At 46.9% G+C, this 19,325-nt stretch overlaps 1 protein-coding gene across 4 annotated transcripts in view; it reads right to left on the bottom strand.

Annotated features, from left to right (window-relative positions):
• Positions 1-19,325, bottom strand: part of cabin1 (calcineurin binding protein 1) — a 487,520-nt gene that overhangs the window by 8,611 nt on the left and 459,584 nt on the right. For all 4 annotated transcript variants that reach the window (XM_043716137.1, XM_043716140.1, XM_043716138.1 and 1 more), the window contains 2 exons: positions 13,516-13,795; positions 6,174-6,350 (listed from right to left, as the gene is read on the bottom strand). In XM_043716137.1, the coding sequence (XP_043572072.1) occupies positions 6,174-6,350; positions 13,516-13,795 (457 nt within the window). The remainder of the gene's footprint in view (positions 1-6,173; positions 6,351-13,515; positions 13,796-19,325) is intronic.

Here is a 19,325-nt window from a genome sequence, read left to right as displayed (position 1 = left end):
CACCCGCCCGGATATCACAGGGAACGGGACACAGCACCCATCCGGATATCACAGGGAACGGGACACAGCACCCACCCGGATATCACAGGGAACGGGACTAAGCACCCGCCCAGATATCACAGGGAAGGGACTCAGCACCCGCCCGGATATCACAGGGAACGGGACACAGCACCCGCCCGGATATCACAGGGAACGGGACACAGCACCCGCCCGGATATCACAGGGAACGGGATTCAGCACCCACCCGGATATCACAGGGAACGGGATTCAGCACCCGCCCGGATATCACAGGGAACGGGATTCAGCACCCGCCCGGATATCACAGGGAACGGGACACAGCACCCGCTCGGATATCACAGGGAACGGGATTCAGCACCCGCCCGGATATCACAGGGAATGGCACAGAGCACCCGCCCGGATATCACAGGGAACGGCACACAGCACCCAACCGGATATCACAGGGAACGGGACTCAGCACCCGCCTGGATATCACAGGGAATGGGATTCAGCACCCGCCCGAATATCACAGGGAAGGGGATTCAGCACCCGCCCGGATATCACAGGGAACGGGACTCAGCACCCGCCCGGATATCACAGGGAACGGGACTCAGCACCCGCCCGGATATCACAGGGAATGGGACTCAGCACCCACCCGGATATCACAGGGAATGGGACTCAGCACCCGCCCGGATATCACAGGGAACGGCACACAGCACCCGCCCGGATATCACAGGGAACAGCACACAGCACCCAACCGGATATCACAGGGAACGGGACTCAGCACCCGCCCGGATATCACAGGGAACGGCACACAGCACCCGCCCAGATACCACAGGGAACGGGATTCAGCACCCGCCCGGATATCACAGGGAATGGGATTCAGCACCCGCCCGGATATCACAGGGAACGGGACTCAGCACCCACCCGGATATCACAGGGAATGGGATTCAGCTCCTGCCCGGATATCACAGGGAATGGGACTCAGCACCCGCCCGGATATCACAGGGAATGGGATTCAGAACCCGCCCAGATACCACAGGGAACGGGATTCAGCACCCGCCCGGATATCACAGGGAACGGGACACAGCACCCGCCCGGATATCACAGGGAATGGGATTCAGCTCCCGCCCGGATATCACAGGGAATGGGACTCAGCACCCGCCCGGATATCACAGGGAATGGGATTCAGACCCCGCCCGGATTTCACAGGGAATGGGACTCAGCAACCGCCCGGATATCACAGGGAACGGGATTCAGCACCCGCCCGGATATCACAGGGAACGGGACTCAGCACCTGCCCGGATATCACAGGGAACGGGACACAGCACCCGCCCAGATATCACAGGGAACGGGTCACAGCACCCACCCGGATATCACAGGGAATGGGATTCAGCACCCGCCCGGATATCACAGGGAATGGGTTTCAGCACCCACCCGGATATCACAGGGAATGGGACACAGCACCCGCCCGGATATCACAGGGAACGGGACACTGCACCCGCCCGGATATCACAGGGAACGGGACACAGCACCCGCCCGGATATCACAGGGAATGGGACTCAGCACCCGCCCGGATATCACAGGGAATGGGACTCAGCACCCTCCCGGATATCACAGGGAATGGGTTTCAGCACCCACCCGGATATCACAGGGAATGGGACACAGCACCCGCCCGGATATCACAGGGAATGGGTTTCAGCACCCACCCGGATATCACAGGGAATGGGATTCAGCACCCGCCCGGATATCACAGGGAATGGGTTTCAGCACCCACCCGGATACCACAGGGAATGGGACACAGCACCCGCCCGGATATCACAGGGAATGGGATTCAGCACCCACCCGGATATCACAGGGAATGGGACACAACACCCGGCCGGATATCACAGGGAATGGGATTCAGCACCCGCCCGGATATCACAGGGAGCTGCAGACCATGCCCGCCCGGATATCACAGGGAATGGGATTCAGCACCCGCCCGGATATCACAGGGAATGGGACACAGCACCCGCCCGGATATCACAGGGAACGGGACACAGCACCCGCCTGGATATCACAGGGAATGGGATTCAGCACCTGCCCGGATATCACAGGGAACGGCAGACCATGCCCGCCCGGATATCACAGGGAACGGCAGACCATGCCCGCCCGGATATCACAGGGAATGGGATTCAGCACCCGCCCGGATATCACAGGGAACGGTGCACAGCACCCGCCCGGATATCACAGGGAATGGGATTCAGCACCCGCCCGGATATCACAGGGAACGGGACTCAGCACCCGCCTGGATATCACAGGGAATGGCAGACCATGCCCGCAGTCTGTACTGCCTTTGTGGATTTACTTTGTTGAAGCTGTCCATCATCCAGGTTTAGACCACGTCTTATGACTGTCTTTATCTCGACATTTATCAAGTCTACTCCCAACTCCTTTCCTATCTTGTTGAAGTGAAGTTCAGAAATCTGGCTTATCTTGCATTTCAATGTCAGTCCAATTGATTTCATTTTTGTAGCTCTGCTTGTCCCACTAAAGAAATGTGACTTTTTAAAATCGCATATTATCTGATATGTAGGAGTTATTTCAGTTCAGCCTGAACATTGAGAATTTTCAATTTCATGTTTGAATTTTTCCATGTTAGAATGAAAGCATATTTTATAAAGGTCTGTTTCAGTCACTACCACTGGATACTGAGTCAACTGATGACCCATAGCTTCGGGAAACTGACAGTAACAGGGAAACACTAGATCAAGTAAATATTATTGGAACTGGATACACCAGCCTAAGTAAACGGCTAGGAATTATGTTTATGATGTCACGCTTATTGGAATGGTATTTGCTTTTGCAGTTCGCGGCTTTAATTACTTAGGCCACATGGGGCACTCAAACAGAAAGTTACAATTCATACTTCAGCAGCACTAATGTTATTTTGAATGTTTTAGGTAACTTGACAAAGTACGCTGACAAGTGTGAGTGGCACTTTAACAATTAATGTTTAAAAGCATCAATGGAAATGGACAAAAAGATTGAACACTGGCAATAGTATATTCACTTTCCCCATCACAGTCAGTAATAAGTATTGTAACCAATCGCAGCTCCAGCACGGATCCAAACGTCACTCCAATAATTACAGTTTGCTGTACTGAAAATGCGCCCCCCATCCTAACATTCAGCCTTGTATTAGTTAGCCAGTCCTCGGTCCACACTAATATACTGCTCTCATCTTATCTTATTAAGTAACCTAATGTGGGGCACCTTATCAAACGCCATCTGAAAATCCAATGTACCATATCCACCTCAAGGAATTTTCTGATTTTGTCAGGTATGGTTTCCCCTTCATGAAGCCATGCTGACTCTGCTTGATCATATTATGTATTTCTAAATGCTCTTCCACTATATCCTTTATTACAGAATCTTTTCAGCGCGGAAACAGGCCAACTGGCCCATCAGCTCCACACTTACTCTCTGAAAGTCAATTCATCCAGACCCACCCCATCCTTGTAACCCTGCATTTCCCATGACTAACCTATCCAGCCTGCATATCCCTAGACACTGGGCAATCTAACCTGGCCAACCCACCTTTCCTGAAGAAGGGCTTATATGCCCGAAACGTCAATTCTCCTGCTCCTTGGATGCTGCCTGACCTGCTGCGCTTTTCCAGCAACACATTTTTCAGCTCTGATCTCCAGCATCTGCAGTCCTCACTTTCTCCAACCCACCTAACCTGTACATCTTTGGACTGTGGGTGGAAACCTGAGCACCCAACAGAAACCCGTGCAGATGTGGGGAGAATGTGCAAACTCTATGCAGACAGTCAGCCTGAGGATGGGCTCAATCCTGGGTTCCTGGTGTTGTGAGGCACCGCGTCACCATGACAGACATTTTCTACAAGCACTCAAGTAAAACTACTGCAAAACCAACTGTATCCAGGTGGCCAGAGGCCTCCCTGACAATGCAGCAACATGAACAATAATGACTGAGTGGTGCTTTTGATTAATTCTTCAGAAGGGTGGTAACTGGTCTATGACAACTGGACAAACTACACCACGCTTTGAGTCACAATGTTTGAATGAGACAGAGCAGTAGCAGGATAAGGAGTAAATCCTGTACTCCAGGTCTCTCCCCACCATGAGACATCTGCCTCATGTACCCAGAGATCAGCAGATCATTACAGGAAGACCCACAGGACAAACTCTCACAACTGACTAGATGTCATCCTTGAATCGAGGACAGCTGATAGTGAGACAGAGTGTTTTGAGCAAGTGTGGAAGAAGTATATCCCCTTTCCCTTCTATATATACACATCATCCCTTATTTATTAAACCTTCTATCACTCAGAAACAAAGTATATAAAATCAACACTACCTTTCAATAGTAACTGGTCAAATGTAACTGGGAAGAATATTTTCGAATAAACAGCTCATACAATTTTAAATACTGTTTTCACACAGCAAATTTAAATGAATTATTTTTGAAAAGATCTATAATTAATGTGTCATCTTATTTTAAAGAACTGTTGGCCATGGAGACTCAACTGTCTGCCATTAGATTAGATTACTTACAGTGTGGAAACAGGCCCTTCGGCCCAACAAGTCCACACCGCCCCGCCGAAGCGCAACCCACCCATTCCTCTACATTTACTCCCCTACCTAACACTACGGGCAATTTAGCATGGCCAATTCACCTAACCTGCACATCTTTGGACTGTGGGAGGAAACCAGAGCACCCGGAGGAAACCCACGCAGACACGGGGAGAATGTGCAAACTCCACATAGTCAGTCGCCTGAGTCGGGAATTGAACCTGGGTCTCTGGCGCTGTGAGGCAGCAGTGCTAACCACTGTGCCACCGTGCCGCCCTTAGTGGACCTTCTCGAACTAACTTGGTTGGGTGAAGGAAAACTTTAACTTCAAAAGGCCTATGAAACCTGATAGGAGAAAGTAAGGACTGCAGATGCTGGAGATCAGGGTTGAGAGTGTGCTGCTGGGAAAGCACAGCAGGTCAGGCAGCATCCGAGGAGCAGGAGGGGCTCTGGCCCGAAACGTCGACTCTCCCGCTCCTCGGATGCTGCCTGACCTGCTGTGCTTTTCCAGCAACACACTCTCGACTATTAAATCTGATATCTAACTCTGCTGGATTGTCCACAATTGCCAGCTGTGGAGACATCATGCCAACTTTGCAGGTTGTTCAGGAGATTGGTTAGATCAGACATCCATTGTCACATGGGTCACCAAGGGGCACAAAGCCCCATTGACTGAAGGTGGGAAGTTGTCTGATCCAGGCTCCAGAATACAGGGATCAGTTCTGCCATGAAGAGAATGGAGGACTGGGAAAGATTGAGGCACACATTGCATCACACAATGCTCTGCTGTAACAAGCTGAACAGTGCCGCACTGAAAATGCAAAATCAACAGATCCAGCTATTTCAAATTCTTAAGCTACTGAACTACAATGTCCAGGACAAGGAGAAAAAGAAAACTTGAGAAATAGAATCCAGTTAGGTGAGGTCATCACGTTACAATACTCTGCTCACTCCAAATCCTTTCGTAATTAGCAAGGCCAACGATGAGCTGTTGAAGCTGGCAAAGGGAATACAGGGGAGGGAAGGAGGTGTCACTTTGCTTTGGCACAACTCATTACTGCCTGTGATGCTGAGACGCTGGATATGAATCACTGTACTACCATAGCTCCTGTGCTGTCCAACACGCAGTCATCAGTTCCTACACTTGCTTAATAGACTAATAGATAGTATCATTGCTGTGATTACACACAGAACAAAAAGTCAATTACAAAGAACCTGAAAATACTGCAACAGCTACTTCACTCATTGTTTCACAATTCCTACCTAAACTAATGACTGTATAAGATCCTATCTCATAGGTCTGTGCTGTATAACAGTGGAAGGATAATAGATTGAACCTCAGTCAGATTGAGAGAGTAAATCCCCACAGCAACATTTTTTGTTACGCTGCAAGTAAGCAGTTAATACAGAATATTTATCCCAGATAACTTACCACATTTCCTCCCAATTTGGGACACAGTCTGGCAGCTCCCAATACCTTTGCAGGATTGAGGTTGGATTGTGCTGCTGAAGCTGCTTGGCTATGGGCCCAGCGCACAGACCCAAAGTTAGGGTGTCAGTTATTCACATTAATAATCTGCTGCTGGAGGTACTCACCATGGCCGGAGCAGTGTGCAGGATGTGAGCCCTCGTCTCGCTGAGTGTACGTACCCTCTTCTTGCCAATGGGTTGAATCATGGGATGAAGCGACGGTCGCCATCTTCATCTGATGACACAGATGGGTCTCCTGATGCCGATAACTCAGCCCTTCGAGAGGCTCCTCAGAATCATCATCTGAAACGTACGGTGCACAGAACAGATCCATCTGATTCCAGTTCATCATTTTTCTATCTTTTCCACTCACTCATCGGGAGCTATCAGTGGGTTTGGGGTTAAATGCACCAATTTACCATCTATATCACACAAATAATGGGCCAATATATTTCTGCGTGACCCTTGGCCCAGCTCCTCACTGCACCTTCGGGCTAGAGTTAAAGAGCTCCAAATCTTTCCCACAGGTCAGCCCCAGGTTTGAAAAGATCAAATATGTTAGATTTGTTTGTTCAAGATAATTGCTCTGGGATCAAGGTTCAGAAAAATATGAATTTTAACAGGAAGCATGTGCTGAGATGAAAATGTCACTTCCTTTTAACAGTGGGCTATGACAATAACCAAGGAGTATTGATGGGACATTTCGAAATGCAGTGTATTCTTGTACTCTGAATTGCATTAGCACGGTTTCACAAACAACAATATAATGATGACCAGATCACCACAAATAGAAAAAGCTGGAAATACTCAGCAGATCAGGCAGCATCTGTGGAGAGAGGGACTCTCATTTCAGGTTGCTGATCTCTTATCAGAATCTGATTTTGTGATGTCAGTTGTGGAAACATTACTGGCCAAGATACAAGGGAAAACTCTCCTGTTTTACTTGGCCCTTGTGCAACGCAATCTTTTACACCATCTGACAGCAGGAGGGGCTTTGGTTTTTGTATTATTGAAGATCACATCTCATCATCTCAGACAACACTGCAAGAGCCTCAGTATCGCACTGGGAGTGCCAGCCTCAATTACATGTTCAAATCTGGAGTGTAACTTGAACCCACAGTCTACTCACTCAGAAGCTGACATCAATTCTGCAATGACAGCCTTTCAGATGTTTTAGGTAAAACATTCTCCGGTCCAAGTCACTCCAATGTACTGAGGTGAGTGGTTCACTGCATGCTGACCAGCACAGCCCCACTGTACAGCAGCTGAAGCAAGTAATCAGAATGTCCTTGCTTTCCTATCCAGTGGCCAGCAGCTAGTTGGGTGTTGCATTGACTGCCTAAACATCAGGGAAGTGTAGATCAATGCCCCGTGTATCACAGGAACCAGGTCATTAGACTGTCCATAAAATGCATGGAAATACAGGATGATCACTGAGGCTGAATAGAAGGACTAATATCCCCTCTGTGAACTGGCGGTGAGGAAGATCAGAAGGATTAATATCCCCTCTGTGCACTGGCTGTGAGGCTGAACAGAAGGATTAATGTCCCCTCTGTGCACTGGCTGTGAGGAAGATCAGAAGGATTAATATCCCCTTTGTGCACTGGCTGTGAGGCTGAATGGAGGGATTAATGCCCCCTCTGTGCACTGGCTGAGAGGCTGAACAGAAGGATTAATTCCCCCTCTGTGCACTGGCTGTGAGGCTGAACAGAAGGATTAATGTCCCCTCTGTGCACTGGTGTGGAGACTGAACAGAAGGATTAATGCCCCCTCTGTGCACTGGTGTGGAGACTGAACAGAAGGATTAATGCCCCCTCTGTGCACTGGCGGTGAGGAAGATCAGAAGGATTAATGTCCCCTCTGCGCACTGGCTGTGAGGCTGAACAGAAGGATTAATGTCCCCTCTGTGCACTGGCTGTGAGGCTGAACAGAAGGATTAATGTCCCCTCTGTGCACTGGTGGCCAGGCTGAACGGAGGGATTAATGTTCCCTCTGCGTATTGGTGATGAGGCTGAATGGAGGGATTAATGCCCCCTCTGTGCACTGGCGGTGATGAAGAACAGAAGGATTAATGCCCCCTCTGTGCACTGGCAGTGATGAAGAACAGAAGGATTAATGTCCCCTCTGTGCACTGGCTGTGAGGCTGAACAGAAGGATTAATGTCCCCTCTGTGCACTGGCTGTGAGGCTGAACAGAATGATTAATGTCCCCTCTGTGCACTGGCTGTGAGGCTGAACAGAAGGATTAATGTCCCCTCTGTGCACTGGCTGTGAGGCTGAACAGAAGGATTAATGTCCCCTCTGTGCACTGGCAGTGAGGCTGAACAGAAGGATTAATGTCCCCTCTGTGCGCTGGCAGCCAGGCTGAATGGAGAGATTAATGTCCCCTCTGTGCACTGGCGGCACCGCTGAATGGAAGGATTAATGCCCCCTTTGTGCACTGGCAGCGCCACTGAATGGAAGGATTAATGCCCCCTCTGTGCACTGGAAGCCAGGCTGAGTGGAGGGATTAATGCCCCCTCTGTGCACTGGCGCTGAGGCTGAACAGAAGGATTAATGCCTCCTCTGTGCACTGGTGGGGAGGCTGAACAGAGAGATTAATGCCCTCTCTGTGCACTGGCAGCCACACAGAATGGAGGGATTAATACCCCCTCTGTGCACTGGCAGCCAGACTGAATGGAGGGATTAATGTCTCCTCTGTGGACTGGCAGTGAGACTGAACAGAGAGATTAATGCCCCCTCTGTGCACTGGCGGTGAGGCTGAATGGAGGGATTAATGTCCCCTCTGTGCACTAGCAGTGGGACTGAATGGAGGGATTAATGCCCCCTCTGTGCACTGGCGGTGAGACTGATTGGAGGGATTAATGCCCCCTCTGTGCACTGGCAGCCAGGTTGAATGGAGGGATTAATGCCCCCTCTGTGCACTGGCAGTGGTGCTGAATGCAAGAGGTTTGCTACACAGAGGCCAGATTACTCTGGCCCAATGCTTACAAATGGGGATGTGTCACTTTGAGGAGCCACAATCTGACACGTGTGCTGTCATCGTAAAGACAAGTTCAGCTCATCAGCTTGGTTTAGTTAATCACTATCATTCCTGAGTTAGAAGGCTGTGGTTTCAATTTCCAGTTCAGGATTTGGATCTTTATCCTAGGCAGAGCCAGGAGTGTTACACTGAGGAAGCACTTCACTGTCTGAGGTGTTATATTTGTCGTGCTAAATAAAGATCTTGCCCTGTCTGTTCCACTGATTTAGATGGATGTTCACGGTCCCATTGCACTATTTCAACATTCTCCCGATGCCCTGAGCAACATCAACACCATGTATAAACCTAACAATTTATCATGGTTGCTTGTATGTCATTCTTCCCTACATTTACGTACACAACACTAACTTTGTTTCAAAAACTAATTGACGATAGGGATGGGGAATAGTTAGATTGCGGTGTCGAGGGAGAATGAGCAAGACCAAGCACTGCAGATCCCAGAGAGAAGAAGAACTCATCTGACAGAGTCTTGTATTTTCAGAGATGTCTCTGGTGTGTCGGATACACCTCAGCGGACAGCACTCACATCTATGAAGCAGCCGGTGGCAGGTTCCAGTCCCACTCCAGAAACTGAACCTCTAATATCAAAGCTGACACACCAGTGCAACGCTGAGGGAGTGCTGCACTGTTGGAGGTGCTGTCTTTCGAATTAAATGTTTAACTGAGGCCCCTTCTGTCTTCACAGATCTCAAAAAGAGCAGAGGAGCTATCCCTAGTGTCCATGCTGTTTGTGACAGCTTGCTGTACACAGATTAATTGCTGCACTTGCTAAAGTACAATGGTGATTCCACTTCAACACTACTTCACTGACTGTGAAGCATTATTGGATATGCTGCATTCAAAGATGGTTATATGCAAAAAGATTTGCCCATTTAGGTGGTCAGTGCATTGGACTGAAGGTGTCTAACAGAATTTTGTAATGTAGACATTAGTGCCTCTATATGGGTCTGAAATGCACTGCCTGCGAGGGGAGTTGAGGTTGAAAACCTCAACCTTTAGAAAGTACTTGAATTTTATGACACATCAAGTGTTCATACAAGGCTACTGGCCTAGCGCAAGGGAAGTTGGATAGTGGAGGTTTTAATGTATTTTTGATAGCTCAGGTTTGACGGGCTAAAGGGTCTCTTATAGAGTCATACGGTCACAGAGATGTACAGCATGGAAACAGACCCCTCAGTCCAACCCATCCATGCCAACCAGACATCCAACCCAATCTAGTCTGATCCAGAATCTGGTTTCCAGCATCTGCAGTCATTGTTTTTACCCCATGGAAACAGACCCGTCAGTCCAACCCATCCATGCCAACCAGACATCCAACCCAATCTAGTCCCACCTGCCAGCAGCTGGTCCTTATCCCTCCAAACTCTTCCTATTCATATACCCACTCAGATGCCTTTTAAAAGTTGCAATTGTACCAGTCTCCACCACTTCCTCTGGCAGCCCATTCCACACATTCACCACTCTCTGTGTGAAAAAGTTGCCGCTTGGGTCCCTTTCATATCTTTCCCCTCTCACCCTAAACCTATGCCCTCTAGTTCTGGACTTCCCCACCCCAGGGAAAAGACTTTGTCTATTTATGCTATCCATGCTCCTCATGATTTTATAAACCTCTATAAGATCACCTCTCAGCCTCCGATGCTCCAGGGAAAACAGCCCCAGCCTATTCAACCTCTGTGATATTAAAACTACACCCTGTCTCCCACCTTATTTAAGTTTGAGGTATCATTTCTTGGCATTGCTCTTTACTCCCCGAAAAACTCCATAGACGTGTGAAGTACTTGAACAATGAAACATTTCCTCATAAATGGATATTGTTCATTGCTGCACTGAACCTCATAGGCAGGTCCTGTGACCTTTAACCGCATCATGAAATGAGGGCAACAACATGGTGGTGAGGCCATAGCAGGGACTGGTAACAGTTCTCAGACAGGGCACCTGTACTGTGCTGTGCTGCACTGTTCTACATTCTATCAAATAGCTGTTTAATAAAGGAACAATGAAGGAGCAAATAGGAGAGTCAGATCACGGTCATGTGGAGCAGAACACTGATGTTGACTTGAAGGGCCAAGTGGATTTTGTTCTGGAACATTCCAAGACTCCACATTTAGAACAGACCCAAGGATTATATAAAATCCTGTTCACTTTGGAACTGACCCAGCCTGACTTCCCTCACTGATTCATTGTTCAAATCTTTTTCCCCTCTCCTACCCAAATTAATACTCATTTAAAAAACAAAGATTTTTTTCTGCAACAATATTTCTTAAAGGAATGAAACGGTTCATCAAAACATTTTTTTTTTAAAACATCTATTTGATGCCAAGTTGGAAGTCATGTGGAGAAATATTTTCCAGTCCTTACAGGAACACAAAGTTAAACTGAAGCATTTCTCACTGCCAGTTACAATAAACTCAGCCCCTGCTTAACCACCGCACTATACAGTCCCAAAACAGAATGGCTGCTGTAGCAACACACTGCCATGAAAACAGTGGGGACACAAGCATTGAACTGATCACTCCACATGAAACATACACGCACTCGATCATGGCTGTGCCACAGAGACAGGGGCAGAACTGGGGCCAAAGCTTGCTCCTACACGTCAGGCTTGGCAGTCCATCCTGGTGTACTGATCTCATACAATGCTGGCTATAATATTGGCAGGTACTGAGGAAAAATGGTATGCGATAACAAACAATGGGATAAAGACATCGGGAAATTTCCTCTCCCTTGTTAAAAACAACAGTATCTGCCCTGATAGAACATAGAACATAAAACAGCACAGCATAGAACAGCACAGCACAGAACAGACCCTTCAGCCCACGGTGTTGTGCCGACCATAGATCCTCATGTATGCACCCTCAAATTTCTGTGACCATATGCATGTCCAGCAGTCTCTTAAATATCCCCAATGACCTTACTTTCCTCCAACTAGCTTAAAACTATGACCCCTCGTGTTAGCCATTTCTGCCCTGGGAAATAGTATCTGGCTATCGACTCTATCTATGCCTCTCATTATCTTGTATACCTCAATTAGGTCCCCTCTCCTCCTCCTTTCCTCCAGTGAGAAAAGTCCAAGCTCAGTCAACCTCCCTTCATAAGATAAGCCCTCCGGTCCAGGCAGCATCCTGGTAAACCTCCTCTGAACCCTCTCCAAAGCATCCACATCTTTCCTATAATAGGGCGACCAGAACTGGACGCAGTATTCCAAGTGCGGTCTAACCAAAGTTTTATAGAGCTGCAACAAGATCTCACGACTCTTAAACTCATGCCCCTGTTAATGAAAGCCAAAACACCAGACAGATGCCCAAGTTCACTTCAAGCTGCAGTCCAATCCTTGGTCTGTGCTGAGTGAATTGACCTCTTGTATATTGGAGGTTACAATTATTGTGAGCACCTACAAACCAATGGATGGTGTGAGATAGAGAGGAGAGAACAGGAAACCCTTCTGTCCTCCGCACCCTGCCTTTTTCACATTTTACACTAAACTGTGACAACATGGACTGGGTGTCAGTAATTTAAACTACAAAGGAAAGATACAGAACTTGATTGTCATCTGTGGAAAGGAAACTGCATTACAATGAAGTTTTCAAAATTACAAAGGGAAATTATGAAATATTAAGCTTCATGGTCCAAAATTGAATGATCTGATTTGAAAGTGAGAAGCTGAAGAGAGAGATTGGTTTCAGACAAAGGAAACAAACATCTGAACCAAAGCCGAGACTGCAGTGAGGACTGAGGGCTGGTTGGAGGATATTGAGGGAGAGATTAAGTAAAGCATGCAATGAGCCTCAGCACTTTCCCTGGTGCTTTAACGTCCCAGTTTCCATATGGCCAATGGATTTCTGCCACTCATTGTTAGAGTCTCCCAGGAACCGTTCACTCTGAGGCTCTGGCAACATCAAAATCAAAAGCCCCAATGAGTCACTGCTGTCAAGGTGGGGGAGAAAAGAGGAGGGAAAAAAAACCTAAGTTATAACCCCCTCCCCCCGCCCCCCTCTTCCTGCATTGAATAGGAAGGCATTAGTTTACCAGGGTGAAAGTGTGCCATTGTCTTTACTGTGTCAACTATTCCGACTTGCCCATTGCACCTGCCCTTCACAATCCCAGAGGACCCTCAGTTTAAAATACTTCAGCTTTCACTCAAAGCCCTCCCCCACCCTCGCTCCTCCAAAATTCACTGTCCCTTTCTCTTTAGCTTTTTCTGGAACTTTCTCTGCACCTGTAGTTCCAATAATCTTCCAGATCTTGGAAGATGTTTCTTAAGCCTCCTCTCCTCACCTTGATCAAGTTTTCAAAACTTACCTTCCTTCGGTTTATCTTCCTTTGGCTGGGAATCCGTTTCCTCTCAGGCCTCTGTGGACCACCTCAGAATGTTTCTCTACGTGAAAAGTGGGGGTTATAAATGAAAGCTGTTGTTTAAGCAGTTTACCTTGAGCGAGATATGATAGAGTGTCTGTTGGACCGGGAGTTTGGGGCTCGACATCCCTTGGTGTCAACATTGGTGCGACGTCAGCACCTCGCTGGTCCTCCTGGGCAGTGTTGCTGAGCCTAACTTTAGATTGAGAGTCACTTGGCCTGGGGTTCTCAGGCACCACCGTACTAGATGTAGTCGAAACGGGAGCCGGTGTACTGACAGCGTTCGGTGCAGATGGGAAGAAGCTTTCCTTACAGTCCTTGGAGTATTTCGGTGTGGTTGGCGTCTCTCCTGACTGCAAGAACAAAAATGAACTTTAGACCTTTTATTGCAGAGTTCAGGTATGTCCAACATTCAGCTGTGTGGGAAATCATCTTCTTCACAGAAATGCCTCATGCTCTGTTTGATACCTCCATACCAAGATTGAGAATGGGTTTTGTCTGGAAAACCAGGCCCTCTCAATGCTCCTGCCTAGAGTTAAATTCTCTGCTCTCTCTGGTTTTGTGTGACATCTTGTGATAGTGAAAAATGTTTGCCTTATTAGAATCATTGAATATAATCCTTACAGAAGCAAACCATTTGGCCCATCAAGTCACACTGACCCTCCAAAGAGCATCCCATCTAGACCACCCCTACCCTATTACTGTAACCCTGCACTTCTCATGGCCAATCCCCCTGACCTGCACAAGTTTGGACTGTGGGAGGAAACCAGAGCACCCGGAGGCAACCCACGCAGACACGGGGAGAATGTGCAAACTCCACACAGACAGTCGCCTGAGGGTTGCTGGTGCTGTGAGGCAGCAGCGCTAACCACTAAGCTACCGTACCACACAGTGGGAAGCCAGGATACCAGCTTTGTTAGACAATGCACACAGTAGCAAATGTCCTCATCTCTCACTCTGCCTGCCTTTCCCCTCTCACACCTAGCTGATATCCATGCTGCAGTGCAGGAAATGAGAATCACTGCCTGACATTCTTGCCCCACAATCCCATCCTTCCCTAAAATATTGACTGAGTATGAATTAGACTGGCTCCCACTGCTCTGTACAGTACATTAATCCCCATGCTGTGAGAAAACCACGCTGAAGACTATTCTTGGGGCTGATGCCAATCCCCACACACACTGCTGTGGTGCTGCATGATAAACGGATTACTGAAAAAAAACAATGCTACAGAAGATAATGCTGGCTCACATTACTGAGAGCAATTTAGTAACAGGTCACTGAGTGCACACGTCTGTATAAACCAAATACTGAACTCAACATCAAAACCAAACTGAAAGGTTCCAGTCTATTGCAGGATCATTCAAAGCCCTGCTCTCCTGGCTCAGCACTTGGGGGCTCACACCATTCAAGGGGGTCATTTCAGTCTCCTGCAGGATGAAACAGTAAACATTACATAACCTTCCTCCACTACCATTTCCATCGCTGAGCAGCAGAACATTGCAATACTAAAACTAATAATATTAATGCTATAAGAGATTGCAAATGATACAGAAAGATTCAAAAACAGCCCCTTTCCCACGGTTATCATACTTATGAACGGACCTCTCATATGTTGATCTTCCTCTGTAACTTCTCTGTAGCTGCAACATTATATTCTGTTCTATTATCTGGTGCATTTATGTCAGGCACGATCTGTCTGGTTAGCACACAGTACTTTACACTGTCTCTCGGTACATGTGACTGTAATAAATCCAATCAAAAGGGGAATCCTCAGGATGCTGCCTTGGCCAGACAGAGAGAGACGAGATAGGCTTGGGTTATTATGCCTTCAGCAGAGAAGGCCGAGGGGGGAATTGATTGAGGTATACATGATTATGAGGAGCATGGAATAACGTTGATAGGAATAAACATTTCCCTTTGGTAGAGATGTCAATTACCAAATGCAAAGACTTAAGGGGCAGCAGGTTTAGAGGGGGTTTAAGAAGAGTTGTTTTTCACCCAAATGAAGAATAATATCTGGAACTCTCTGCCTGAAAGGGTGGTTTAGGTGGGAATCATCACAATAATTAGGTGAACACTTAAAGTGCCATAGCATACAAGGCTATGCGCCAACTGCAAAGACACGGGTTTAGATATTAGTTAAGTGCTTAATAGCCAGGGTGGTCACAGTTGGTTGAAATGCTTGTTTCTGTACTACCATATTCCACAACTCATTAAACAACTCAGAACAAATAAAAGACCTGCCTGATCATCCACACTCAACCCTCCCACAAAGATGAAGATCCAGAACATCTGACAGGAAGACCATTGATATAGAAACATTGACAGAAATTACAAACTGGCACCACAAGGACACCATGAAGCTGAATCTCCACGAATTACCTGGGAAGTGGATAGTTCCGATGGGCAATTACCTGGCATATGGAGACCTATGCAAAAGTGCCCAACTTCAGAGGGTCATGCAGTCAGAGAGATATACAGCATGAAAACAGACCCTTCGGTCCAACCCATCCATGCTGACCGGATATCCTAAATAAATCTAGTTCCATTTGACAGCATTTGGCCCATATCCCTCTAAACCCTTTCTATTCATCCAGATGCCTTTTAAATGTTGTAATCATGCCAGCATCCACCACTTCCTCTGGCAGCTCATTCCATATACACACCACTCTCTGCATGAAAAAGTTGCCCCTGAGGTCTCCTTCCCCTCTCACCTTTAACCTGCTCTCCTGCCCCACTGGGGACCTCCCAACTCCTATACTCAATGCATTGATCAATAAAGGCAAGCCTACCAAAGGCCCTGTCTGACTTATCTTGATAATTACCCAGGAAAGTTTGAAGAATTAAAACCTCCCTGAACTCCTGGGAAACAGGGGTTCCCAATCTTCATTGGAAGATCTGGGCTGAGATCACCCATAAGTCAGCCATGCGAGCTAACGTTTGCTAGATTTCATTTCCCTACAACCTGTGCTCAACAACCTACCTTGGCTCCTGGTTAGCTTATCTCAATTCTAAAGTTCTCCAGCTCATTTTCAAACTCCTCCAACGTCCTTACCCATCCCTTTCTCAGCAACCTTCTGCAGCTCCTGAACCTCCTGAGATGTCAGCACTCCTCTTGTTCTCGCCTTTAGAGCATCCTTGATTTTCAATGGCCCTACCATTGGCAGCTATATTTTTAATTGTCCAGAACTAAGCTCTGGAATACTCTCCCTAAACCTCACCATCTCTGTATCCCACTTTCTTCGTTTCACACAGGTCTTAAAATCTCCCTTTGACCAAACTTTTGGCCATTTGGCCGCATATCTCCTAAATTTGTGGCTCAGTGCCATATTACATTGGTCATTTTATAATGGTCCTGTGGAATGCCTTGGAGTGTTGTACTACATAAAGGTTGCTGTATAAAAGTTGCTATGTTACAGACTGAAGGCTGACACAAAGTGGTAATGTCACTGGACTAGCAACCCAGAACCATAGGCTGATGTTTGAGGGCATTGGGGTCAAATCTCATCATGGCTGATGATGAAATCTGAATTCAGTAAAAAGCTAGTCAGATGATGATCACATAACTATTGTTAACTGATGTTAAAAACCCCAGCTGGTTCACAAATGCCCTTCAGGGAACAAAATTGCTGTCCTTACCCAGTCTAACATACACATGACTCCAGAGAAATGTGGACGACTCTTAACTGCCTTTCAGGCAGTTAGGGATTGGCATCCACATCCAATGAATAGAAAAATACTTCACACCATACCTACTACTCTATGTAGTCAGTTCAGTTCAGGTTATTATATACTTATTGTTCGATCACTGGCGAGAGTGTGTGTTGGTGGAGATATGGCATAGGATCAGGCGTTCTTTAGTTCCCAACAGGTTAGCATGCTGATTCGCACACAAGTGAAATACAGTAATAAACCAAGGCTAGTAAAACTGCAGCAAACATCACTTGACAGAAGGCAACCCACAGTCCTCTAGAGCTGGAGAACTTTAGAATTCAGATAAGCTAACCAGCTAACAAAGGTATTCAAAACAACTAAAGCCCTCCTCCCTCCATTTGAGATTACAACCCACACATTTCATCTGATAAAACTTTGATACCAGGATGAATCAGAGGACTTGAAAGAAATATCTGGAACTGGGTTCCCACAGGCTGCTTGTAACATCCCACTTCCATGTGTGCTGCAGAGCCCACCTCCTTCCTTCAGCTCACCCTGCTAGTTGCTCCGAATGTGGACAGCTGTGGTATTCTCACACTCTAGGTGCAGCTTCCCAACCTCTTCTCCCCTTTCCGAGTGAGACTGCATACCAAGGCTACACAGAAATCTATTCTGTCCAGAGTACACCTCCAGAAAAGGATGACAGAGGCACCATAGCAACCATTCTCTGAAACGGTTAACAAAATGGATATACTTAACCAGACACGTGGCTTTAACGCTGTGCAGATTTGCTGTCTCTCAGAATTATTAAACCCCCTCAGCAATTTACATCGCAACTCTCAGGAAAATCACATGGCAGGACACTTGTACATTTTTATAAAAGGAAGCGCACATGTATCAAAAACTGCAGCTCATTAAGTCGGCTAAAACGCAGCAACTCTGGACATTGTACCCTCGAGTTACATTTGAATAAGATGATCCTGCCCCTTGGAGTAGCATCCTTCTAACACTAACAGTTTGGTTTCATGTATTCTGAACTGTGAAGACCAATTCCTCCAATTTCTGGCAAAGTGCCTGAACTCCGCACCGCCTCCTGTTTATGCTGAATATGCTGGTGATAGCAACACAATGGAAGCATTAAGAGCACATTGTTCAGACAAATCATAACCAAATCTCCTCGGGTGTCATTGCCAAAAGCAGGAAATTCAATAAGCTCCACATAACATTGCCTCATTCAAAGTAGGATTTTTCCTGAAATGCAGCACGCAATTCTGTGATTGTTAATGTTTCCAACTGCAGTTACAATCTGTGAAATAGGCATCAAAAGTTGAAAGCCTTAAACATTTCCGCGGAATACAGTCGAGCATCATTCCAAACCCTCTACCTCGAGCCGGGTCAAGCCGCACCATGTACTCATGAAGACAACCATTGTGTACCAAGGTTGAAATCACTGACCATTTGTAGCAAAGCCCATTCCACACTCAGTAGCAGGAATTAGTGGTAGGGTGGCAATGTCACTGGACTAGTAATCGAGTAATCTGCAGGGTTTATCCCGAAACATCGATTCTCCTGCTCCTTGGATGCTGCCTGACCTGCTGTGCTTTTCCAGCAACACATTCTGAACTCTAATCTCCAGCATCTGCAGTCCTCACTTTCTCCTAGTAATCTGGAACCGCAGGTTATCATTATAGGACATGACTTCAAATCCCATCATGGTAGAGGGTGAAATTTGATTTCAATAAAATCTATCTTAATAGCAAATATATGATCACATCGATGATAATAAAAACCCATCTGGTTCCCTAATATGGTTCTGAAGAAGGGTAACTGGACTCAAAACATTAACTATTTCTCTCTCCACAGATGCTGCTGAACCTGCTGAGTTTCTCCAGCAATTTCTGTTTTTATTTCTGGTTCTCTAATGCTCTTGGCCTACATGCAACTCCAGACCCACAGCAATGTAGGTGACTCTTAACTGCTTTCTATGGGATGGACTTTAAAAACTGGCCTAGCCATGATGCACTCACCATATGAATGAACAGAAAATAATTAACATGGCATAGACAGTACAACCACAGCTGAAAATGTGTTGCTGGAAAAGTGTAGCAGGTCAGGCAGCATCCAAGGAGCAGGAGAATCGACGTTTCAGGCATGAGCCCTTCTTCAGGAAGCTCCTTGGATGCTGCCTGACCTGCTGCGCTTTTCCAGCAACACATTTTCAGCTCT

Source organism: Chiloscyllium plagiosum, chromosome 25 (assembly GCF_004010195.1).
Source record: "Chiloscyllium plagiosum isolate BGI_BamShark_2017 chromosome 25, ASM401019v2, whole genome shotgun sequence".
Lineage (NCBI taxonomy): Eukaryota > Metazoa > Chordata > Chondrichthyes > Orectolobiformes > Hemiscylliidae > Chiloscyllium > Chiloscyllium plagiosum.
The sequence above is the reverse complement of the archived record's forward strand: the minus strand, read 5'-3'. Positions and strand labels throughout refer to the sequence as shown.